Consider the following 25,389-nt stretch of genomic DNA (forward strand, 5'->3'; position numbering starts at 1 on the left):
AGAAGTGTTCCACTGGGTTGCAAAGTACAGGTGATGTCTGGGAACTGTGGGGTGCTTGCATCTAGGAACCAGCAGGCGAATGGAGTCACTGTTGTGGCGGTGGAGATGGCAGGGCTGCTGTCACATGCATTACACATAGGGAAGATGTGTGCAGCCAGATGACTCAGGGGGTGGTGAGTTTTATTCTTTTGCTCAACTGTGATTACAAAATGAGAATCCGACTTGCACATGCAGTGAAAGGCTCTGCCATTTTGTATTGTTGTCAGTTTATTACTGTTTGACATCCAGTGAAACTGTCGTACCCCACCAGGCCTGTGGACCCCAGGACCTGGCGAGTCTGACCTGCCTAATAAAACACAGTACGAGGAGAAGACGACTACAGCCACTCCAAAGTGCGGCTGCGACAGCACTGCCAGGAAAGGAAAAGAAAAGCAGGTGTCCCATGTTCCCCGATTCAAAATTCTTTATTGTTTTAAACAATTAATGCTGTTACCAAATGCCACTGATGCAAGAACAGAGCCAGACACAAATAGTCCTCCATGTTCCTTGCCACATAAACATGGAAGATTTTCATTTATACAGTTTTACTCCAAGTCTGAAACTGCATGTGCTGCTGCTAGGGATACAGCTGGGCTCCAGAAGGAGGGGCTCAGCCTTCCTCACACCACTTCCCGAGCGTCCTCACTGCCAGCGTTGCTCACCACCGGTTTGGCCCAGGACCGCAGCTCAGCTGCCCCGCGCCCCCCCTTCAGCTGATCCTGTGCCTTCTCCTGGCTGAGCGTGGCCTTCACTTTGATCAGGAGGGATTCAGCTCCGAGCCCCCTGCCCTCACTGTCATCTTTCTCTGCCACACGCTGAAGACCGATGCGGGACAATTGAGTCTTTGGAGGGCAGGGAGCCCCCAGGTTGAAGGTCCCGTGTTCGGGCACAGCCGCGAGACGTCCCTCTCCAGGTCACTGGGGCTGTGACAAGCTCGCAGTGCTGGGGCAGCAGCTTGAGGACGGGGCAGCTGGATGAACAGCTCGATGAGCTGACGTCCAGTCCTGGTCCTTGAGCATCTTCTGGGTGAGGCTGGCTGGGATGGGGACAGCTCGGCAGGCAGCCCCTGCTCTGCCTCTCACTCATGTTCTCATCATGGCTGTGGGGCTGGATGGTCAGCCTGTGGACCCAGCGGGAAGGGAGGTGACATGGCCCAGGGTCTACTGGGTTAAGGCACACACCAGTTTGAGACATGACTTGCAGCTTGCGCTAAAGAGCCTTCAGCTGGCCCCTCCGCTCTGCGGTCCAGGCGACTGCCTCCAGCTGAAGCCACATATGTGTTGGTTTATAAATTGGCCCCTGATGCAGAGGGCCAAGGAGAGACCGAGGAAGAGACAGATGGCTTTATAGGTGGCAGGATTTATAAACAGGTGAACTTACAGGTTTGAAGTCGGTGCGGCAAGGCGAGTGGTCTCTGCCCCCCGCCCAGAGCTTCAGTTTGCACTGAGGCCAAAACCGGCTGGCACGTCCCGTTCACGTGTCCCATCCACGTGGTCAGCATCAGGCCACTTCTGCTGGGGGAAACCAAGCAGAACGCGTTCCAAGGAGGAGCAGGTATGGGAGGCACCTCAGATGGCCAGGTCCGCTCACAGGTCAACAGGCGGTCATGTCCCCTGGAGGACCTACTCCCACACGTGGGAGATCAGAGATGTGATGAGGGAGGCGGAGCTCGTCCCTGCTCTGTCACTTCTTCGTGCCCTGCGGCTGAGAGGCAACCTGCAAAGCCCAGCCACCGAGACATTCAAGTCCATGCGGCGGTGTCGGCAGGTGTGCTGCAGCCACGGATCTATGCCTGAGAGGACAAATTCCCTGCTCCCCTGTAATGGAAAGAACCGGGTCGCCACATAAGGTGTAGCACTGGTCTCTACTATTGGCAATTCAGGCACAGAAGTGGCAGAAGCCAGGAACACTTTGGGGACAAGAAGTCTCCTGTCGGCCACTGTGGATGCTTTTTATGAGTTTGTTCAGAAAGTACCATGTTGGCTAAAGAGACTGAGTGACAGGCCTTGCCCGCTAGATTCCACTGCCACAGCTTGTCCCCTGGTGGGCGGAGATGTGTCTGCAGATCTGCCCTGTGGACTCCTTGATGCGTCTTTACAACCTTTTCTCTGTCCAGCTGACCAGTGGGACAGTCAATTACCCACTGCGCAGGGATGCTTCTAGATCAGGAACTCAGGTCAGCTCTCTTCCAAGTGAAATGGACCCCCAGATGTACCATCCCAAGTTTCACAAACATGAATCTCCCAAAAGCCACCCAGAAGTGGGGCTGCAGGGCAGCTGTCCACTCTGGCTGATGAGAGCACTCAGTGAGCGCCATCTGCAGAGAATGTCCCATGAGGCCACACGTGCCCTGAGCGGCAGTGCTACGAGGTGACTGCTCACTCGGGTCATCTGCTTGTGCCTTCAGGCTGTCTGTGTACTTGATATGGACTGTTTCCCCGCAAATTCATGTTGAAATCCCCCGCCCCCATTGTGGTGGTAGGTGGAGGCTTTGTGGGACTGGCATTAGGTGAGGCCGGTCTCTCAAGTTACATTTAGTTACATCCTGGTAACTAAATGCCGGAGGGAGGGTGGCCATGCCCACCATCGGCCCGTGTGCTTCCTGGGGGCTCAGCCCGTTGGCTCTGCACAAGGTGCCGACTTCTACCGCGATCTCAGCTGCAGCAACACTGGGCATAGGGCACAGATGCCGAGCAGGGCAGGGAGGCTCCCAGTGACCTGACAGCAGTGTCAGCTAATAGCAGAAGTGCGGCCATGGACCCATGCTGCGGGCTGAAAGGAGAATGTGTCACCGAAATAAGTAAGGGATTTAGAAGGAATTGTGTTATAGTAAAGCCTCGGCCCAGCAGAATAAATGTTGTGTCAGAGGTCCTGAAAACACAGAAGAGCATGTAAGTACAGCTGTGCAGCCTCTGGGTAAAGGACAGTGACCGGGTCTTACTGCCTAGAAAGCGAGTGTGAGGGATACGTAAAGGACCATAGCAGTGAGAAGCAGTACTGGTGGCAGTCCCTTCCAGAAAGTAAAGAAGGAACCACATAGAATGAAGCTAGGTGACCAGTGCTTTGAGTTCCACTGCAAGTTTCTGATTTACAGGAGTTGAACATAAATGCTGTCGTGGGTTTTTTCCCCTCAGGGACAAAAGCAAACAGGATAAAACTGAAAAACAACACAAGGGCTATTCACAAATAAAATAGTTCTTTAATTATATTCTCTCCTTTTGTGTTTTTGTTTTTAAACCCAGTTTCCATCTGTACACTTTAAGAAAATAAACAGGGAGCCAGTCTCTGCTTACCGACCCTTCTTGGAGGCAGGCAGGTGGCTCTGCCCACATGCACTGCGCCCGTCACACATGAAGGTAAGGAGCTGACAGGTACTGAGATTACACAGGAAACACTCCATCTGGCTTTGCAGCGATGCACCAATGTGAGAACACGTCAGTCGTGGCACTCGGGGGCTGGCGTTTCGGGCGCATGAGGACATTGGGCACCGCTCAGCACGGCGGGCCACAGCTTTCCGTAGACAAAGGAAGAACAAATCTTGTCCTCAGACAGAACCATCACAGGTGAGAGCCAGGGGGATTTTATTCACTGTTTAGTCTTCTGGCGGCAGGATTTCTTGAAAGTGGGATCTGAATATAAATAAAAATGATGTACAGTATGTTAGAAGGCTTCACTTGCCTTTTAAGAAGAATTTTGCAATGTTGAAACACTACCACTAAATTAATCTCATCTTGGTAAAAATATGAGTAATTAAAATACACAGTGGTTTACATTATGATGATTAAAAAGCACTGGACAAACTGCATCCTGCTGAGACATCACCGCTACATTCCCCCTGAGGACAAGAAAGGCCCAACGGCCCAGCTGGTCAGCTCACTGAGCCCAACACCTGTGGAGCCCTGTGCACGGCTCTGAGGTGTGTCCGCTGACAGCCTGCTGCTGCTGCAGCTGGTGACAGCTGCTCGCTGACACTGCACACCAGCAGCCCTGCCTACGTTACTGTACATTCCAGGATACAGTTACGGTATTTTAGCAAATACTCAGAGAGCACCTTTTATTACCTGGCGGCACCCCCCCCAGTCTCTGCTGGATCATTTCTAGGTGGTGAATATATTCCGTCAAGGAACGTTCTGGATCTTCAGATGCAGTCCGGGGTCTTTCTGATCTTGAATTTGGGGATGGACTGGATCTTCAAACGAGCAAACCAAGAAACAGACAGAACAGGAGATGAACACGCCACAGTGACCGCAGTGAGCACAGACAGGAAGTGCTCTGCGTCCTGCTGACCAACACACAGGCCCCGGGAGACGGGGGACACAATGGCTGTTCCCTTCATGTCTTCCCTTCACCGCGAAAGAAAGGTGGTACCTGGTGCTTTAACACCAACTTCTATGGAACGTCTCCGAGTTACAGTGAGTAAAACTACTGCATATGACTGCAGTCACCAGACCGTGGATTATGCATTGCATGCCTCACCCCACACTACTGGGCACAGGAACTCAGTGTGTCACTCCTCACGTTCTCATCACCCACAGAGAAGAGGCCTTGGTCACCACTTGTTGCCCAGTGAGTATCACCACCTGGGCACTGAGTGCCACAGCCACTTAGAGTCCCTGCCGACCACGCTCGAAGCACACTGGTGCCCACCTTGCTCAGGGGCCCCCAAAGCCAGACTTACAAATACGTCCCTCCAAGGAACCACATACACAGGTGGGACCTCGTCAATAGAGGCCATGAGAGCTAGATGCACGAGAGTGTGCAACAGGATGGTTACACCAGACATCGTTACCTCCTAAAGCGCAAGTGTCACCGTTACCCAGAGGCCATGGAGCGAAAGAGCCAATGTGAGCGCTCACCCTGCCACCTGACAACACGCGGGACTATGTTTTGCTCAGACTAGAGTGGAGCGCACTCATTTCAGAACAGGGGGACCACACTCAGAATCCTAAGACAGGACACACCTACAGATTCTGATATGCGTGTGCAAATGCCAAGAGACACAAACTGAACTTGCTATACACTTGAAGGGCATGTTCCAAATACTGGAAAAGTCATAGTTGAAACAATTCAATAAAGGACTCATAATCCAGAATGCCTCATTCCAGCATCTGAACAGGGTTATCATCTTTAATAGGATCATTTGCAACTTTGAGAAGTAAAAGCGGAAATCTCATTCTTCACCAGTGACTCGGAGGTGAGAAATCGCATGGTCAGGAAAATGGCATAAACTGTGAGAAGGTCATTAAGCTTCATCACAGCCCCTCGTGACAGGCACATCACATTACGTCACCTCTGCACGCAGGGAGGGCTTCGAAACATGACAATTAAGGACATCTTTTTAACTGAAAAGATTTTGTCCCAAATAACTTATCATTAACATTGTCATTGGAACATCTCAATTGCCAAATGAGTGTAAGTATCAAAATACATCAGGTGTGCACAAAACCCAAATCCTACAGAAGAGACTGATTAAAGCCCCCAAGGCCTGTGTGGCGGAGGGTTTCACTCGCCTGGGCACGCCCCTTCCATCAGAGGCAGGACTGGGCACCTTCCCACTGCTTGTCTGTGGGCCTCCACTGATGGCTGCCACCCAGGCCCCGTCTGTCCGTCACAATGGAAGAGCGGCCTGGAAGCACCACAGCTCACCTTTCGCTCCGGCGTGGGGAGGCTTTTGGCACATGGTCCCGGGTATGGCTGGAGGAATCGTCTCGGGTTGGCGGGGATTCACTGGTTTCGCGTGGAGGGTGCTGTTGCCGTGGCACCCAGAATCCTGCCCCCAGAATTATTTCACACCAGAGGGATCAGGAAAAAGACAAGTGCATTTTAGTAGGAAGGCCCATCTACCAGAATTTAAAATTCATAAGCTATAAGAGTCTGCATGGAAATTTCAAAACATTTTTAAGTACCTAAGTTATAAAAATTACATTTTGCAAAGCTCTAGAAGAAACCCTTCTGATCACCTCATACCCTGGCCCTGGAGGGGCGCTTAGTGGTGGATGGAGCCAGCTGGGGGGGGGGGGCCGGGGGCGGGGTCTCCTCCACCCAGCTGGGGAGTGGGCTTGGGAGACTGGAGCAGGAACCCTGGAAACCACCAGGCGCGCCCAGAGGGGGCAAACTTTCCTGAAGGCTGAGGAGGCATTTTGACTTCAAGAAGTAGCATTAACACATGAAACCAAAGCTGATGGGCACGCTGGGTGTCATCTGTCCCCCACCCCAGGTGGCCCATCCCTGTGTGAGTGGGAGGAGGTTCTCTGCCAGCGTGGGGATGGCAGCAGAGAACCTCAGACACATGTGACTGAGCGACAGTGAGCAATGCATGGCAGCTTGAAGAACTCCACTTCATTTTGGAGAATAAAAAGGACCTTTTTGTTAAAAATGAGTTATCAGTCGATCCATTTAGTATTTCTGTGCTTTTCCATCACTGTGCTTCTCTAAACTACTTTTACTCGTTAACTGTATGAACCACAGTTTTCTTTGTGTTTGTTCCCTATAGAAACCATTCTCCTTAAAGACCACCTCGCCTCTGACAACTGCACTGACTGGATTTACCCATTTCTTGTACTTCATTATATCCCCACCGAGCCCTGAAAACCAGTGGATGTTAATGAAAAGCTACAGCACGTGGAAGGCACGTTTGCGAGGTCAATGGGTCCCTGCAGTCCCACCTGGGCGGGGCACCTGTCCATGCATCAGAGCTCCTTTCCGATCTACTTCTTGCCATTTCCTAACCAAAAAACGTAATCTAGAAAAAAAAAAGATACAAAGCATTGAAAACTAGAGCCAAACATAAGTGAAAAAAACAAAGAAAATCCAGACGTGACCGACAGGTGGGTGGGTTTTGCCGGCCAATGCACTAAGGACAGTGCGTCCTGCACACTCTAGCTACCTTCTCACCCGCCCTCGGGCCCCGCCCACGCCGCCTACATCCAGCCCCACCCACTCTGCCCACACCTGGAGCTGGCCACGCCCTGACCCCACCTAGGCCACTCCCGGCCCCGCCCACTCCCAGGCACCCAGGTTGGGGTCTTCCAGATTCCGGTCCAAAATCAGGCTGCAGCACCCCGCTCACTCTGTCACCAAGGCCACTTGGGCTCAGGACAGCAGGTGAGTGGGGTGTCGGGTAACCGGAGTGCAGTGTTGCGGGGGCACCTAGGCCCGGGTTCCCGACACAAGGTCCCTGCAGATGCCGCCTCCCTGGGCAGCTCCTCAGCACCACCGCTCTGAAACCCACCCTCCTACAAGGCATTTTCTGTGAAAAATCGCAGCGCTGCGATGACCCTCCCTCACTGCCAGGAGGCCCTGAGGCTGTTTTGGGTCTGTTGACCTGTCCCCACCTAGCCTCTAACATCCTTCCTGGCACAGGACCCATAGGTGAGGGGACCAGGAGCCCTGAAGCTGGAGGAGGCCCCCCCCACCCCGCAGTGCAGCCTGCCCTACTGACAGACCAGAGCGGCCTGGGAAGGCACCTCTGGGGGAGGGAGGGTGGGCGTCACAGAGCAGACACAATCACACAGTTCTCAGTGGGACACATTTTCAGAAATTCATAAAAATTTAAAAGTATAGGATAAAATGGATTTCATCACTTAATTTTGAAATTCCCAGTCACCCTAGAGAGTCCCATCCCTGCTCCAACAAGATGCCTGTGCACACAGTGGCTGTGGAGAGCAGCGAGCCACACCTTCAGCTGGGGCCCTGGGTCACTCAGTGGCGGGTGGGGGGGACAGGCCCCCCCAGCCCGCAGACGCTCTTCCTTCCCTCCCCCACCAGCGATGGGGACTGGAAGGGCTGCACCGTAAGTGCTGGGCTGTATTCTTATGCACCTGGCCCCTCTCTGTAACACAGATGAGACTAAAAGAGGAAACAGAAACGTGAAGAAGGAAGGCAGTGTTAGACGTGGTCAGACGTGCCGAGTCCTCAGAACAAGCCTGGCAAGAGGCCCACCAAGGGGCAAGGTGCTGTTTTGTGATGAAAAGGGACCCTTAAATCTTTTCCTTTTAGTAGGTTTTGGCACAACATGATTTTTTGAAATCAAGTGTCACTTCTACTTTCTTTAAGGCGCCAAGCGTCATTCATCTCAAAAAAGAAGACAACTACAGAGTGTCAGACTAACGCCACCAGGACAGCCTCCCACTCCGAGGTGGGCAGCCACGACTTCACGTTACCTGGGTACCGTTACCTGGATATCGCAATCACCACCCTGACAGCCGTCCGGAACTTGGTGAAAGGACGGGGTGGGGCAATTTTCTTGTCTGCTTTGGACGGAAACACTCCTAAATGAGCAATCATGGAGAGTGTTTCCTGTTCCGAGTCCTGGAACCCACCAATCAACAGTAAAAGATACTTCTTTTGATAAATCAAAGCTTTTCTAAAGCTCTCGGCTCTCAAATAACGCAAGTACAATTTTTCCATCTGAAAGAAAAAAGATTGTAAAACTTAATCATAGAACAAAGATATCTTCCTGACAAATCTTATAAAGCATGTTTGCACTACTGTGCTTTGCAAAGACCCAGACCACTTTTTCCTCAGCAAATCATCAGACATCAGCCCTGTACACCATCTGTAACCGGAAACAACCTTGCTGTTTAAAGTCTGATCTTCTGTGTCAGACAAACATAGGCCACACGCCCTCCCATGGGGTGCCGTGATCCTAACCACTAAGCGAGGTCCAGCCTGGGGGCCACTGGGCTGTGGGAAACCCCGAGAGAGTGCGAGGTTGCCGCCCACCTCTCAGTATGGACCATCCCTCAGGAGAGGGCATGGCTCACTCCATGGGGTCATACGAGGACCACGCAATGCTGGCGCAGGCTTTTCCGGTCTGTGCAAACTATTACCTGGTGACCAAGCACCACGTGCTCTGCCCCTTAACCCATGAGCAGAGACCCAAGGTCAGATGAAGTTCCTTCTCTTTCGCTTCCCTCAAGTGCAGCAACTTGGCCGCCAGCAGCAGCGTGCTTCTCACTGTGAACAAGCACGTGTGGTGCACGTGATGCAACTGCCAGGCACAGGGAGCGCTTCTGCTAGTTAACACACTGGGATTTTAAAAAGCATCGACCGGGCGGTGGGTGAACAGGAGGAGCACAGAGGGTGCTCAGGGCAGTGACACGCTCTGTATGACACTGTGACAGTGGGCACACGTCACTGTACATCTGTGCAAACCCAGGGTTGGCACAGCACCAAGAGGGGCCCCTGGTGTAAAGGGTGGGCCCCGGGTGATGCCGACGTGTGTGTCACTGTAGGTCCGTTAGTTGTAACAGAGGCCCCACCTGGTGGGGACGCTGACGATGGGGGACGTGCCTTGGGGCGGGGGCTGTACGGGAGCTCTCTGCGCTTCCTCTCCATTTTGCTGTGAAGTTAAACTTCCCTTCATATAAAGATATAAAGTCTTACAAACAGGTCAGGACGCCCCTTCCGCAGCCCTCAGGCTTGGTCTTACCTTGACGGTGCTGGCGTCCGCCTCCTCCCTGGTGGCCGGTGCAGACAGCCCTGGGTCTGGGAGTCCCGGTGAGCCTGGCAGAACCTTCCTGTCCCGCTTCCCGGCTGACCTGTCCGACCTCTGCAACAACCCCAGACAGTGCCAGGTGCAGAGCTGTTCTCCATAAGGCAAACGACCACCTCTCCCAACGCCAACCCCCGGGGGGAGGGCATGTTCAAACACCTGGCTCTGTCCCTGGCTGTCCCCTGGGCCTCCGCAGGATGAGGCCCCAATGGAGGGGGGGGGGGGGGGACACGGGCCACGCCTATGTCCCCTTTCAGCCTCTTCTTAGAGGTGCCCAAGTTGTTATGTGACATCATCAGCCAGATAACTAACACTCATGGGGTGATTATCACATGCTTTTACTGAAGTATGCTTGCACAAAAGGCACTTTTATTAAAAACCAAACCCCAAGTATTTGTGAAATAACCGCAAATTCAAAGCTCCAAGCTCTTGCGCTGCCTCATGTCCTCTGACCTAGAAACGCTAACTCCTAGAAGATGAAAATTTCTCGCTCTGCTCTCGCACCATCAGATCACATGCCTGGAGTCTCAGCAAGGGCCCCACACAGGAGCCACTCAAGCCGAGGGACAGGCACCATGTGGAGCACACTGACCAGGCAATGTGTCCGAACCTACGCAGCGTGGGCTGACACCACAATGTACAAAAGACCCCAGAGCTCCAATGCGGGGTATGCTATTAGAAGGATTCCACAGGGAGGGGAACCAAGGAGCCACCCACAACAGATGGGGACCGACTGGCCTGTCACCGAGGCCAATTGAGCTCGAAGCACTCCCAGTGCCACGTGGCCAGTGGCCTTCGGCCAGCGTTTGGAACAGGAATCGGAGGCAGCCTAGTCGCGCCACCCCTCCCCCACTGCAGAGCAGGTCCGAGAGGACAGAGCCCTGAGACGGTGATCCTGGGAGCAGCTCTGCACTCCCTACGAGGCAGAAAGGACCAGTGTCTTCTTGGTCTTAGAACATAGCTGGGTCGTGCCTGGAAAGAATCCTCGAGGAACACACGTCATCTCAGACACAAAGGAGAAAATACTCCACCGTTTGCTTTCAGCCTACCTTTGATTTTCTCATTAAGAATATTAATTTCCTGGTTTCTTTGTTAACTTTTTCACAAAGGATGAAAGCATTCCACTGCTGACTGCGTTTTAGTCCACGCAGGCCCAATGGGGTGCCCTAAACAAGGAACCTGGAGACACGTTCTGAGCAAGTTCCAGAGAAGCAGACAGGCAGTGAGGTGACACTAATGGCAGCCGTCATCAAGACAGACGTGGAGTCTTCATAACGACTGCGACAGAGAACATAGTCGTGGGGCTGCTGGCTGGTTGGGAATAACTCCACAGTACAGGGTCCATTCACCTCCTCTAACAGAGCTTCAAAACTGACAAATCCACAGTCCTCATTAGAGATGTCAACACTGCCTGCCAGTGACGCAAAGGACAAGCTGGAAGATGCTCCGCTGCTCACAGAAGACTCGAACCCCATCAACCAACTCGATCTAACTGACCTTTCCAGGACACTCCACGCAACACCACCAGAAACATCAAATCCGTCACCAAAAACTTTCCAAAAAGGAAACACTAGGCCCAGATGGTTTCACTGGTGAATTTTAACAAATATTTAAGGAAGAAATAAATACCAGCTCTACATACTCTCTTCCAGAAAGTGGAAGAGGAGGGAACACGCCCCACTTCGTTTTATGGAGCCAAAACAGACAGACAACGCAAAGAAGCCCACAGTAATCTCTCTCATGAACCCAGATGCCAAAATGCTCAACAGAATGTGAGCAAATGGAATCCAGCAGTACCCAGAAAGAAGGCATCACAAAGGGCAGTTGTTCCTGGGACGACAAGGTGGAGTCAACATTCAGAATCAACGTGACCCACCACGTTCACAGACTAACAAGAAAACTACACCACCCTATCAACAGGTGCAGGAAAGCACGACAAATGTCAACACTCACTCACGACAAAAAGTCTCAGCAAACCAGGAACAGAAGGGAACGTCTTCAAACTGACAAGGGCACCTCCCAGAAGCACCTGTGGGGTCCCTCATGGTGAGACTGAGCCCCACCCATGACAGAACCAGATGAGGGCGAGCTCCTCACCACGCCTGCTGCCACTGTCCTGAAGTCCTAGCCAAACAGGCAAGAAAAAAACCAAGTATTCAAATAGGAAAGAAGGGATGACACTCCCCATTCGCCGACGACATGGCTTCGGTGTACAAAGTCTTACAAAAAGACTCGTAGGGGTAAACGGTGAGGCCAGCAAGGGTGCAGGTCACAGGTCAACCTGTAAGTATCCATCACATTCCCATACAACACGAGTGAAAAAACAAAACGTGTAAAAAGTTCCCTTCCCAACAGCCCCTGAAAAGCGAAATATTTAGATATAAATCTAATGGAATGTTGACAAGACCCACATGCTGACAGCTACAATGCATTTAAGAAAGAAACTTCAAGATGTAAACACATGGGGAGACATGCCGAGTTCATGTTCATGGATGGGAAGGTTCAAATGCAGCTAGGATGTCAGTTCTTGCCCAGAATTGTATCGCAGCTTTACTGAGGTGTGATTCACGTGTGATAAAACGCATTCTGCTGAAACACACTGTCCAACTGCTTCTTGGTCTTGTGGCTGATTCGAGAGCACCTTCATCACCTGCAAAACCCTGGGCAGTAGGAGTCCCCCCACCCAAAGCCTGACAGCCACTAACCTATTTTCTATCTCAATACATTTGCGTGTTCTGACGCTTTATATAAATGGACCCATACAGCACGTGGTCTTTTACAGCTGGCTTCTCAGGCTCCCCGACTGCAGCAGGGCGTCACGCCTTCATTTCTATCGACTGCTGAACAATATTCCACTTCAGGACAAACCATGTACCATGTTTCCCCGAAAATGAGACCTGGCCGGGCAATCAGCTCTAATGCGTCTTTTGGAGCAAAAATTAATATAAGACCCAGTCTTGTTTTACTATAAGACCGGGCCTTATCTAACATAATACAATATAAGACTGAGTCTTATTTTCAGGGAAACATGGCATTATTTTCCTTTCATCAATTACTGGATATTTGGGTCATTTCTATTTTGGAGCTACGATGAATGGTGATAGGGCAACTTGTGTACAAGTTGTTATGTGGACATACATTCCTATTTCTCCTGGATCAAATACCTAGAAGTGGAAATGCCAGACTGTTTTCTAAGGTGGCGGCACCTTTTTCCCTTCCCAATTTTTCCCACATTGATCTACAGATTTAACACAATCCCAACAAAAATAGCCAGCAAGATTCTAAAATTTATATTGAAGCATACAGGAACTAGAACAGCTAAATAATTTGAAAAAGAAGAAAACGTGGAGCCTTCCCACTACCTACTACCTGAAGTGAAAGTGTAATACAAACCTGCGTTAATCAGGCAGCTGGTAAAGGACAGACATACAGACCAGCAGGACAGAAGAGTCCAGACACATGTACACAAACACTATTCACTGACTTTTGACAGAGGCACAAAGACAATGCAAGAAGACAGGACAATCTTTTCAGCGAGGTGTGCCAGGATAACTAATATCGATACACACAAAAAGAACCACCTATCTTTCAGACCATACACACAAGTTAACTCAAAATGGAGCCCAGACCTCCAAGTAAAAAGTAAAACTATAAACTCTTGGCATGGTGACTGTAGGCAGGAAGCATAGGGGCCCCAAGGGCGGGGGGAAGCAAAGGAAGGAGGAGGCAAGGTCAGCAGTTAAGGAAAAGGCCTACAATCCAGCCAGAACCAGATGTCGGTGGCCGAGAGCAGATCCAGGACAAAACGTTGCCCCTTACAGTGAACCTTTGCTGATTATAATAGATCCTAATGCTATTAGCATGGCAGCCAATAAAATCTCCACCCGATCGCTGTGACAGTTCCTAGAGGCACTCCTCAGGTGAAATGCAACACACACCATGTCCTGGCCAGGGCCAGAGGACTTCTGTGTGAAGCCATGGCCACAGGAGACAGAGTGTGTGATGCATCTGGCTCGGAGTAAAGCAGGGCACCCAGTACTATGGAACAGAAGCAGCTGTGGCCACCAGGGAGGACAGAACTCACAGCGCTAACTGGAGAGGGGACGGCACTGCCCCAGGCCACAGCCCTGTGCAGGCGCATACGTACGCTGAGCGTGCAGCCCTTCAGCAGGTGCTGGGCAAGTGTCCTCTCCAGCCGGGTCGCAGCCCGGCACAGCCCCGCCTTCTCCCGGGTCACGGCGCCGAGGGCCTTCCTGAGAGAGTCATTGTCCTTGAGCAGGATACCCACCAGCTGCTCGGGTCGCTGTGTTGTCATGTTTTTCTAGAGAAGGAGGAAACAAAAACAAACGTGTAAGGGTTTTTATTAAGTGGCACGCACACCACCTCTGTTTCTTACTGTCAGTTTTTTCAGGGATTATCATTTGAAACGTTTTTTTGGGTTCTGTGGGAAGCTTGTAAGGCTGGGCAGAGCGTCTGTGGGACAGGAAACAGTACAACTCATCAAATCACATTTCTCCTCAATCCTCTCTGAAACAGACAGCACAAAACTGAGCTGTATGAACAGAGCGGGCCTGGGGCCTGGACCCGACACCGCGTGGCAGCGCTGACCAGAGAACGTCATGTGCGCATCCCCGGACGCGCCTCAGACGCAGCGAGGAGGAGGGCGAGCTGTGTCTGAGGAGGACTGCTCCCAGGGGGCTGGTGAGCAAGTCCCTCGAAACAGGCTCATTACTTCCACAACCAGAGGAACCTTTGGCCTGTGGCAGGGACGCGAGGAAGGCACAGTGCCCGGCAGACAAGAGGTGGGCCGAAGGACACCCACTGATCTCTGGCTGCCTGCCAGTACGCTGCTGTCACCAGAAACTGTCATCGCAAAATGGTCACAGACGCTTGCCAGAAATTCCTATCAGCAACGAGGACCTCACACACCTGGAGACACAGCTGACAGGGCGCAGGCTCCCCACACGGGTGTGCGACGGCCAGAGCCCACCGGGGGCCTCACAGGAGTGCCCTGAGCGCCACACCCCTGAGGCACCCACTCGCTCACCGACCGCCAAACTGAAGACAGATGGAGGAAGGAACAGAGGAACGACCAGTCACAATGAAATCGAAACGGGCAGCGGGCGGCCGCTGCATCTCACCTGGGAGCAGGTGGACGGGCTCAGCTCGCACTTGAGCTCCTCTAACGTCCGCAGTAAAGATGTGACCGCTTTCTCATTTGATGATGTCCAGTCATTAATTGTCCTGTCAAAATGAAGACACATTTAGATGGTTCATACGGATCCCAACTGCCCACCACCCGGCGCCAGGCGGGATGCTGCCCTGAAGAGGGGTGAGCACCAGGCTCCCGGGAGGGCCGCGTGCGGCCCACCGTCAACATGCTTGTCAAGGACATCGAGCGCGTTCTGTCCACGCAGGTGGGCAAGCCCTGGCGTGGGCAGCCTGTGAGGCCCAGCAGGCTCTGGCCACCCCACTGCCCGCTGAGCACCAGGCTCCCTCGGCGCTCACGCCTCCCACGGGACAGCTCAGCGGTCACGCTGCTGCCAGGGAACTCCAATCACAGGGAACTATGTTTGCGGAGGTTCTGTGTCTGCAGGAAAGGGCCACATTCACGTCGATTATGCTACTCACACAACACACCCTGGTCTCCAGGCTGGGCTCCGCAACCACGACACGCACCCGGTCATGAGCAGAGGCCTTGGCATGGCCAACACACGGCACCCCCCGATCGGGTGGGCGTGCTCGGCCCTGGACCCCCTGGGTGTGAACAAGTCTAACTGGTGTGGGGAGAACCAATCCCAAGGAATGTGGACTTCTGTCACTGCAGCACACAGGACAGTGCACCCTGAGTTCATCCGAACACGTGGGTCACTGACACATGGGCTCGGAGCCCAGGCTGCCCCTCGTGTAAGAGGCGCAGGACGGCCAGGCCCTCCAGGTCCCCAGACTGACCTGTCCACAGTCTGGTTGATGAAGCTGGTCAGCAGCCCGGCTGCGCCCAGCAGCTGCTGCCGAATCTTCTCCAGGCTCTGTTGCTGCTCCTGCAGACGCCCCGCCTCTGGGGACCGGTGTGCTGCCCGCTCCAGCTGCTGAATCTTGTGCTCCTGTCGCTGGCGTCGCAACTCCAGCTCTCGCTGTTGTCAATGGCAGGGCAGGCAAGGGCGTCACACGCATCCCAGAAGCCCAGCCCTGCACTCGGGGCCCCGCCCAGTGTTGGATCCCAGGGGGCTGCCCAGCCCACGTCACCCGGGGAGGGTGCTCACGGGGTCCAGATGCCCTTCCTCACACATGGCACAGGCCCAGTGCTATTAGGGTGGAATGTTTTGTGTTTCTGAGAACGGCCAGCTTTCACAGGCCCAGGGAAGCCAAGGTACAAAAGAGAAGGACCGGGACGCTGACGCACGCAGGACAAAGCCTCAGAGGCCCATGTCTAGGCCACCACCCTCAACACACACATGTGTGCACATGTGAACAGCCATGTGAACACGCGTGCACACGTACACACATGAACAGCATGAAGCTGGGCCACCCTGTGGCCTCACTAAGTGGAAAGCCCCCACCGAGAAAGAGCTACGAGACGAGTCATCAGAGCAGGTGGGGACACAAGAAGAGCGCGGGGAAACGAGGTCCATGTGGCTGGAGACATGCAGACAGGGGGACAGGCTGGGACAGACCCCAGCACGGAACGGACCGCATGGCCTAGGCCACCAGGTTCAGAGCTGCCCTTTCAGTGTATTGTGGAGAACAGTTAAAAATTTAACTTAGAAAAAAACATTTTCTTTGTAATTGTGTCTTTCAAGTTACCACTCAATTTAAAATACATTAAAAAAAAAAGAAAATCAGGTAAAAGGGCCTGGCTGTAAACTTGATATATGCTTTGGGGAACATCTTGAAAGCACCTGGAGGCTGCAGACCTTTCTCCCAGGGGAAAGGCCAGTGCACACGCGTGCAGCACAAACCCTGGACACATTCTGGGCTCTGAGTCACCCAGGCCCACCCAGCGACTTGATGCCACGCTCCTCCTTCACAAAACAACTAGCAGTGCCGCCCGACCATGCTCTGTCCACTCTGTCACTCCTCCCAACTATTCTTCTCCTTTCCAAGACTTCTGGTGACAAAACATTACAACTATTTTAAAGGGTGAGTAACACAGTAAAAATTGTTAACCATTACTTACACACGCTATAACATGGATGAACCTTACAAACATCAGGAAGAAGCCAGACACAAAAAGCCACCCATTGTATGATTCCATTTATAAATTCCAGACAGGAAAATCCAGAGAGGTTGGAGGTGGATTAGTGGCTGCCAGGCGCTGTGGTGGGGTGGGGGGTGACCGCTGACAGGCAGGGCTCCATGCTTGAGAGATCAGCGTGTGCTAAAGCCGAAGGTGGGGGTGAAAGTACTAAATTGTGAAAGCACTACAAACTGCTGCCCTGTGCCCCTGAAATTGTCAACTCAGTGGTGTGTGGGTTGCGTCTCAGGAAAGCTGTTAAAAATATTAATCATGTCCTCATGTGAACTTATAAAACTAATTCTATAGCATTTTGGAATCTGATTTATCCTTGTAACATTTAGAAACTTAGAGTTTTCTTAGGAACACATATTCATTTCTCAACTATATCACAGCAGGCTAATCACTAAAAAGACCAGGTCGTTGGTTTTCCCTGTGCATTTTTAAAAACTTTTTATAATTTCACAAAATACCAAACCAGAAATTGTGAAGGTATTTTTTCCAAATTAAAAAAATATGTATTTTTAAAGAAGTCAAAATAAATGTCAATGTATGAGAAGATACAGGATATAATTTCCTCAGAAAAAAGGCTTTTGGTTGACATAAAATGTATCTAAAATTAAAGCTCATCTAAAAATTAAAAGAGGGAACACTATCCAGCTCACCCTCTGAGGCCAAAATCATCCTGATATCAAAAGTAAAGACACCAGAAGGAGATAAAACCACAGACCAACATCCCTTATGAACACAGATGCAAAACACAGTGAAATCCAGCACCATATGAAAAGAATTATATATACACGAAAATCAAGTGGGCTTCATCCAGGGCAGGCAAGGATGGTGTGACCTACGGAAATCGATGCGACACACCCACCAGCAGAATGAAGGACAAACCGTACACTTCAAAAGATACTAAGTAAACCCAAAACTCTCACGATTCCAACAAAAACAGAAAACGTTGAAAAACCTAGGAAGAGAATTCCCTCTGATAAAGGGCATCTGCGAAAATCCCACCACTCCCATTGTACTTAATGGCGAAAGACTGACGGCTGCCAGACAATTAGGAACAGGCCCAGATGTCCCCTCACCACGTCCAGCATTGCTGCCCTGGAAGCTCCCGCCAGGACAATCAGGCAGGAAGAGGAAACGCAGGCACCAGATTGAAAAGGAAGAAGTCAAACTATGCCTACGTGCAGGTGGATGTTCTTGTGCCTGGAAAATCCCAAAGAATCCACCACAGAAACACTGGAACTGATAAACAAGTACAGCTAAGCTGCAGGGTGAAAGGTCACCATAGAAAAAGCCACCGGATTGCTACACATGAGCAATGAACAACCTCACACTGAAGCTGAGAAAGTAAGTCCATTTACAACAGCATCACAGACATTAAAATATTTAGGAATAAATTTAACAAAAGTGCAAAGCTTATCATCTCAAAGTTAGAAAACACAGTTGAAAGAAATTAAAGAAGACCTAAATAAATGGAGAGACCTTCCAGTTTCATGGTGGGAAGAGTTAACCTTAAGGTGACAAGACTCCCCAACGCGACCTACAGTCGGTGCAATGGCTACCGAAATCCCATGGCCTTTCTTACAGAAACAGAAACGCCAGCCCTCAACTCATGTGGAACTGCTAGGCCCCACATATCCACACGACCTGGAGGAACATCCAAGGTGGGGACGTGCACTGACTGCTTTCCAAACCTGCTGCAGGACTGCGGGCAGTGGGGCAGCCGGTGGACGAGAGCGGCCGGAAGCGCCCTCATCGCGTGGCTCGTCCCTGGTCCCTGCCCTACCAACTTAGGCCTACATGCTCACATGCGCCGAGGGCGGCTCTCACCAGTTTCTCCTTGTCTCTCTGCCACTTCCTCCACTTGTCCGCGTCTGCACAGCTCTGCCTCGTCCCCGCTCTCCTCTGCGTGTCCTGGTGTCCTTGCTCTGCCAGCCTCGTGTGTAACTGCTCTACCTGTGCCTGTGGCCACACAGGCGTCTCCCCCTCTGTCTCCTGATTGCAGCTCAGCTCAGGCCTGGGGGTCTGTAGGGCCTGCACGGTAGCCCCTGGCGTGGCACTTACCTCCTTCTCCCTCTCGAGCTCTTGGCAGTGCCCCTGTGCCTCAGCCTCCGGCTGCTGCGGGGCAGCCTGCAGCTCTGCCACGCGGGCCCTCTCATCCCTCAGCTTGCGCGGCACGGTGGGCTGCCCTGGCGGCACCTGTGACCTCCGACTGAGCCGCTCGGTCAGGAGGCGCTCATGCTGCAAGGCCTCGGACAGCTCCTGGGAGCGGCCCTGCTCAGCCTCTAGGCGCCTGCGCAGCTCGGTTAGCCGGCCGCGCTCTTGGGCCAGTAGCGCCTCGCAGCGCGAGGCCTCAATCTGCAGCTCCCGCTGGAGGTTGTCCTTTGCTGTCTGCTCGTGTTTCAACGTGACACACAGTCGATTGTTTTGAGCACACTGCTTCTCCAAAGACACTCTCAGCTCCTGTCCGGGGGAAATGAGAGGGAGGATCTGAAATCAGGAGGAAGGCTGTTTTCCAGCCAAACTGCTGTTTATATCCTTACCCAGCAGTCACACCTTTTGAAATTGGCCGGGTGGGTGAGAGAGGACACGGGGCTGACCCTTCAGTAACACGGGGGTAGGGACGCCGACCTCTCTCCAAGCCAAAAACCCACGCGTGTTAAGTATAGTTGGCCTCTGCACACACAGACCCACAACTGCGAAGCTGACCCTTCAGCAACGCGGGTGTGAACTGTGCAGGTCACGGTAAACAGTGGTCAGCTGACAGACACCCACACCCGAGTGGACCCACGCCGTCCACACCCGCAGTGTCCAGGGCCAACTGCACTGTAACTATCTTGTTACTCGGAAAAGTTGCTCTGGGTAAATGCACAATGCTCCTGGCCCCGTTCCCGCCTCAGGAGAACCAAACATCCAGGACACCCAGACACACACACACACCCAGTCTGCACTGTGGAAACACAGCTGCACTGTGGCTGGGAACTCATGCTTGGCCTGCCCAGGACCACAGAATGCCCGCTGGACACATAGTCTTGGAGCTGCGAAACCAAACGCAGATTCACACAACCCACATCGTGCACAGGAGTTGGGTCCTGCCACCTACGCGACGCGGCCTGACACAGGCCTCTGAGGCTGCGCCTCGTGTGTCTGCCCAGCACAATCAAACGGTTGGAGATGGTGGGGACTGACCAGCATCGCGGCCACCACACTGTCACTGCAAAGGTCACCCAGACGAAAAGAGCCACCGTAGCGGCTCCCGGCTCCAGCCGGCCCGGTGGCGCTCACCCCCAGGGCTTGGGCGTGCTGGGCCTCTGCGTGCAGGCGCTGCAGCCGCTCGTGCTCCAGCCGGCCCTGCAGGGCTCGCTCCTGCCCACGAGCACTCTCGAGCTCCTGCAGCGCGGCCCGCAAGTCCTCCTCCTTGCCATCCAGCACGGACCTGTGGGGAGACGCCACTGCACACGGGCCCACGGCACAGAACGCTCAGGTGCATCGCGGGCCAGCCCTCAGGACCCTGCCGCCCCCCTCGTCTTCTGCACCTGGGCTCCACGCCACTGCAAACCCATGGGAGCAGGACGTTTCTGCCAGGACCGGGGCCACACTGACCGGAGCACAGCCGTACCTCAGCTGCAGGACCTCCCGCTGCACGTCGCTCAGGGACTCCAGCAGCCTCTCGTTGTCCTGCTTGCACTCGCAGAGCTCCGACTTCAGAGCTCGGACTGTGTTCTCCTCCACCAGCAGCAGCTGCCGGACGTCACTGGCTTTCTCCTGCTCTTCGCTGAGGGTTTTCTGGAGATCGCTCGCTATACATTTTTCCTGCTCAACTTTGTATGCCAGTAACTCAACTAAGAAAGAGATAGAAGAACATAAAACAGCATTCATCACGAGGCCAGAGAGCTATATGAGTAACTTAATGAGTTCCAGACAAGCCAGTAGAGGGGTGCAGAGAGTGAATGAAGCTTCGGTGACCTAGAAGCCGTCAGTTATAATGGAGCCACATTCCTTCTTCTCGTCACTGGCTTCACCGTGCATGGCACCAGGCCGTGGCCTCCGGGCGGTCAGAGAGCGTGCATGACCCACACCAGGCATGCGGGCACGCACACTCGACGTGGCTCCCGGGATGGGCCACAAGCCCGCTCCGCCCCTGTAGCAATTCAGGTCTGGAGTCTCCCCAGAGACAGAGGCTGCAGCTAAGCCGAGATGGACCTGCACGTGGGAGGCCGCTCAGAGCCCACCATGCCTGGTGCCAGAGGCCAGGTGTGGCCTCTCGGTGGTCACTCTAAAATGCCATCCCACCTGCCGCTTCTACATTGAATGCCTCCAAAAGAGCCAACCCCAGCCCGGACAGCTTTCCTGGAGAATTCTCCCAAAACTTAGGAAATAAACCCAGTTCTGTACAAACTTCTCTGGAAAACAGAAGGGGTATAGACATGTTTCAATCCTCCATGAGGCTAGTGTTACTCCAACACCAAAACTGGAAGAGAGGAAACGGCAGACCAGTAGCCCTCATGAACGCAGATGCGAAATATTGCAAATCCAGCCCAGAAACGCTAATGCACCACGACGAGGAGTCACGGCCAAAACGTAGGGCTGTTCCACTCGACAGACTCAGCCCATCATTCATCCTCCACAAGTAGAGAAGGAACTTGGCAGAGCTGGCAGAGCGCGTCTGTGACAATCACAGCTGACACAGTGTTTAGGGTAAGACACGGAGGGCTTCCCTTATGGCCGGGCCAGGGGATCCATTCATGGCATACTCACCGGCCTGAGCCGTGCAGGAGAAGGGAGGTGGGGAGGAAAACGTAAAATGCTTTTATTCACAGGCAACACGAGTCTCTACATAAACAGCTCAAAGAATCTAACTAAATGTAGACACCATGACAGCTGCTTGAGCCCAGTGCACGCTGCGGGGTGTCCCAGACACGGTCCTGCTGGTGCCCGGCACACCTGCTTGGACATGGGCGCCCCCACCGCCTGCTGGGATCCTGGGCAAGGCCTCTGCCCTGACCGCTCTCAGTCGTTTTCACTCAGAGTTCTAAGAACCAAGAAACGCTGCAGCCAGTGTTCTGACGACAAGGCTGCTGGGCCCGCACTCAGGAACCTGAGAAAGCAGGACGTCACTGCAGCCCCAAACCCAGTGCTAGGCAGGCCGGGGGACTCTGCTACCCTGACGCCGTCTCACCAAGCCGGGGCCACGCCGCCGGGGCCGTACCCACCCTGCCTGCGCAGCTGGTGCTCCCGCTGGCTCCCACGGGCCTCCGCACTGGTCAGTGCCGCGCACAGCTGCTGCAGTTTCTCCTGGTTCTGCAGGTGCGTCAGCCGCAGCTGGGCTCGCAGGGCCTGGATCTCGGACAGCAAGCTGCTCCTCTCGGACAGATGCAGGCGCTCCGGCGATTTCTCCTGCAGGGCCTCCTGGACACGTGTGAAGGGGGGAAAGCAGTCAGACTGGAAGGCTCAGGGGAGGGGAGCCCACCCACATGGGAAATGGAATGTGACGGAAGAACCCTGAGTGCTGGCGGCCCCAGGAGCAGCCCACCCTCTGCACACTCGCGCCTCCAGTGTTGCTGCTACAAGCTGTGGACTTGGGAGTCCCTAACTCGTGGGAAAGCCTACTCGCCAAGCACACATGTGACCGTCCGTCCCCAGAACCTGGAGCTGGTGCAACAGGACGCTAAGCTCGTCAAGGGCCAACACCCTCCGACGTCTGACCCCGGGCGCTGTGATCACAGCATAGGGCCAGGCAGCGTGGAGATGCTTTTGCTTTCGAGGAAAGGCCGGTTATTTCCAGAACGGAGTGAAGTGTACAGGAGGACAACTTGCACACAGAAAAACTGTGTTACACCCGGACTGAAGGTCGGGGGCTCCAGGGTGAATGAGGCCCGAGCTTACCTGCTCCAGCCGCTGCGACAGGAGGGCCACGGGGCCATAGCCGTGCCCTCGGGGCTGCAGTGCCGACAGCATGTCCTGCTCCTTTGCAAAGGCTTCCTGGACAACCTGCAGGAACTCTCCTCTCCAGTCAAGGCTCATGCCGGGAGGTTCCTGAAATTGGGAGCAAGGAGCTCAGTTGGCACAGATGCTCCCGGCAGGAGAGCAGACACGAGTGCCCAGGACCGACCATGCAGGGGCAGGGAAGGCTGATGGTGCTGGGCAAGAGGGGAAGAAACACTGCAGATGGCGGTGAGATCAGGCCGAGCGAACCGCAGCAGGAAGCCTCTCCCACCACGAGGCCCTGGGCCCAGGGGAGGCCCAAGGTGGCCACTGAGGCGGGTATGTGCGTGCCAGAGCGCATGGAGCACAGAGCATGGGCCAGCTCTGGCGGCTGCCCTCCAGCCCCTGCTCTGGGCCCCTCCTCTGCAGGTCCAGCCTGGGTCCTTCCCCTGCTCCCCCACACCCATGGCAGGCTGGCTCCCCTTGGACGTGGTTCTCATTGGGCCCTCGCCTCAGCACTGCCCCATCCTGACCCCCACGCCACCTACCCAAGGCCTCTCCTGCCCTAACAGGGCCTGGGCCGGGCCGGCATGTGGCCAGGAGCCCGGCCACCCTGCCAGACACCAACCACCTCTTGTTCCCTATTCTTGCTTAATTTGCCAAACAAACCCCTCAGAGTGGCCGAAACCCACGGTTTCTGTCTCTCGTGAACATCTCTGTACCTTCTCTCCCTTTTGGGGTGCTGGCAATGCCTCCAACAGGCTTTGGCCCCCCCACGGGAAGCCCTCGAGGGGGGTGCTCGGCTCGCCCTTGCCCAGCGCGCTGGGGGGTCCACGGTATTCAGACAGGGCCAGGATGTGGCGGCTCTCGTCACACACCATCTGCAGCAAAGCCTGCAGCGGGACATTTCAGAAAGAGGAGACATCAGCTTCAAACTACCGGTCCCTGGTGGCCCTGCCTTTGCGGGGACGCCTGCACTGCCTTTGTGCTCAAGAGCAGAGCTTGCGTCCTAACCGCCAGCTTTTTAAAAGTCCCACCCCCATGACCGGCAGGGGCAGCAGAACACTGCTTTGGAAAGGGTCAATTTCTGTCGAAGCCATTCCAGGGTGGCCCCCACGACTTGGCCATCCCATCTCCTTTCTCATGGACACTGTCCCTCCCCTTGGCCTGGGAGAAGCTTGGGGCAGGGCCTGGGGCCACCTCCCACGACAGGTCATGAAGACGTCATGGGCTGCCCTGGCCCCCCTGGGACCGCAGCTGCCAAGCCCTGAGGAAGCCCCATGGGAGGCCTGGGCACTTGTCCCAGCAGACGGGTGACGCCTGCAGACGGCACCAGGCCAGTACTGACGATCTCAGTCCTCCAGTGGCCCCAGGAGCCCAGACCCAGGGCACAGAGAAATGTCCCCGAGGCCTCCTGTCAGAGTCCCTGCCCACAGGCCCTGTATTACAGAGCGATGGGAACGGTGACATCCATGGTGGCCGTCTACATCCTACCCAAAGGGGCTGAGAGGTGATGGCTTCCCCAGAGCTGTCCTTGCGGGTAAGTTGGGGTGAGGACAGCGCCCCTCACGTCCCCAAGGCATGAAGTCAGCCTCTGCGCACGGTGGGCCTTTCCTGCGGCAGCACGGCCCACGGCCACACCTCACCCCGCTCCCCACGGCAGTTACCTCAACGTGCTTCGAAGGGACCACTTTCTCCTTCATGGCTTCCAGCGGCCGTCGGAAACTCCACGAGGCAGGAGGGGGCGCTGCTGGACTAGCAGTGGGGGCGTCCTGTCCTCCTAGGCTCTGGGTGAGTGTCTCTACTCCATCGCCATCACCTGGAACACACCACCAGGTGAGGGACTAAAATCAGAACGCTCGGTGGGGGGCAGAGGGCAGGCAGACCCCACCATCCTGCCGGGGAGCGGTGGCTGCAACTCCTCTCCCTGCAGAAGACACCGAGGGGCCACCAAAGACGGTAACATCAGGCAAGAACTACATACATGAAGTCGGGAAAAGTGTGTTTTGCACCTTTCAAATGGTAATGTCCATCATTTGAACATAAACCTTAGGGATCTTGGCTCATTTTACAGATGGGGACGTGTTTCTTCACCCCTCTAAGGACAGGACAAACCTGCAGCACAGCACAGAACAAGCACCTCAGCAGACAGGCGTGCAGGGCCTGTCCTCTCCAAACCCAGGGCATGAGGACAGAGGGGCTGGGGGCAGGAAGAGAAAGACACCGGCAAGGACTGGCTGGGAGCCGCTGGGCCAGCAGTACACATCTGGCCAGGAGGTGAGCACCAGCGAGTGGGCTAGGGAACCACGGACCAGGCCTAGAATCTGAGGTACCGGGAACCTGTCAGACACGAGGGCCCTCAAGTCAGAATGCAAAGCCCCTCAGAAGCATGTGGCCCCACTCGTCCCTCTGCCCTAAAGCCCATGGCCAGTCCAGGATGGCTGGGAGGGAACTCACACTCTGGACCCCAGAGGGGGCCCAGGGAAAAGCAGCTGCAGAGCTGCCCTGCTCGTCCCCACCAGCGCCCAGCTTGGGGCTGGGAGGCAGGGGGCTGTGGGGTCCTGGGGGCTTCCAGTTGCTGCTTTGGCCGCCTGCTAAGGAGTCCCAGTTCTCAACAGACTGAGAAAGCTTCAAACACAACTGAGAGAAACAGACAGATACTAGGGAGCACGCGCCGGAAGAAGCC

The 25,389-nt window shown here is 54.2% G+C and overlaps 1 protein-coding gene across 14 annotated transcripts in view; it reads right to left on the reverse strand.

Annotated features, from left to right (window-relative positions):
- Positions 1-445: 445 nt before the first annotated feature.
- The window catches only part of PCNT (pericentrin), a 111,758-nt gene continuing 86,814 nt past the window's right edge, over positions 446-25,389 (reverse strand). For 9 of the 14 annotated variants that reach the window (XM_074319981.2, XM_074319934.2, XM_074320047.2 and 6 more), the window contains 16 exons: positions 24,371-24,522; positions 23,426-23,596; positions 22,665-22,814; positions 21,992-22,187; positions 20,398-20,620; positions 20,064-20,214; positions 18,609-19,241; positions 15,488-15,669; positions 14,677-14,779; positions 13,683-13,856; positions 9,473-9,592; positions 8,216-8,448; positions 6,705-6,781; positions 5,686-5,809; positions 4,101-4,228; positions 3,217-3,668 (listed from right to left, as the gene is read on the reverse strand). In XM_074319981.2, coding sequence (XP_074176082.2) covers positions 3,625-3,668; positions 4,101-4,228; positions 5,686-5,809; positions 6,705-6,781; positions 8,216-8,448; positions 9,473-9,592; positions 13,683-13,856; positions 14,677-14,779; positions 15,488-15,669; positions 18,609-19,241; positions 20,064-20,214; positions 20,398-20,620; positions 21,992-22,187; positions 22,665-22,814; positions 23,426-23,596; positions 24,371-24,522 — 2,861 coding nt within the window. In that variant the 3' untranslated portion in view covers positions 3,217-3,624. The other 5 variants (XR_012492119.2, XR_012492102.2, XR_012492108.2 and 2 more) reach the window with 5 other exon arrangements.

Source organism: Rhinolophus sinicus, chromosome 17 (assembly GCF_057876585.1).
Source record: "Rhinolophus sinicus isolate RSI-liver-muscle chromosome 17, RSI-T2T, whole genome shotgun sequence".
Taxonomy (NCBI): Eukaryota; Metazoa; Chordata; class Mammalia; order Chiroptera; family Rhinolophidae; genus Rhinolophus; species Rhinolophus sinicus.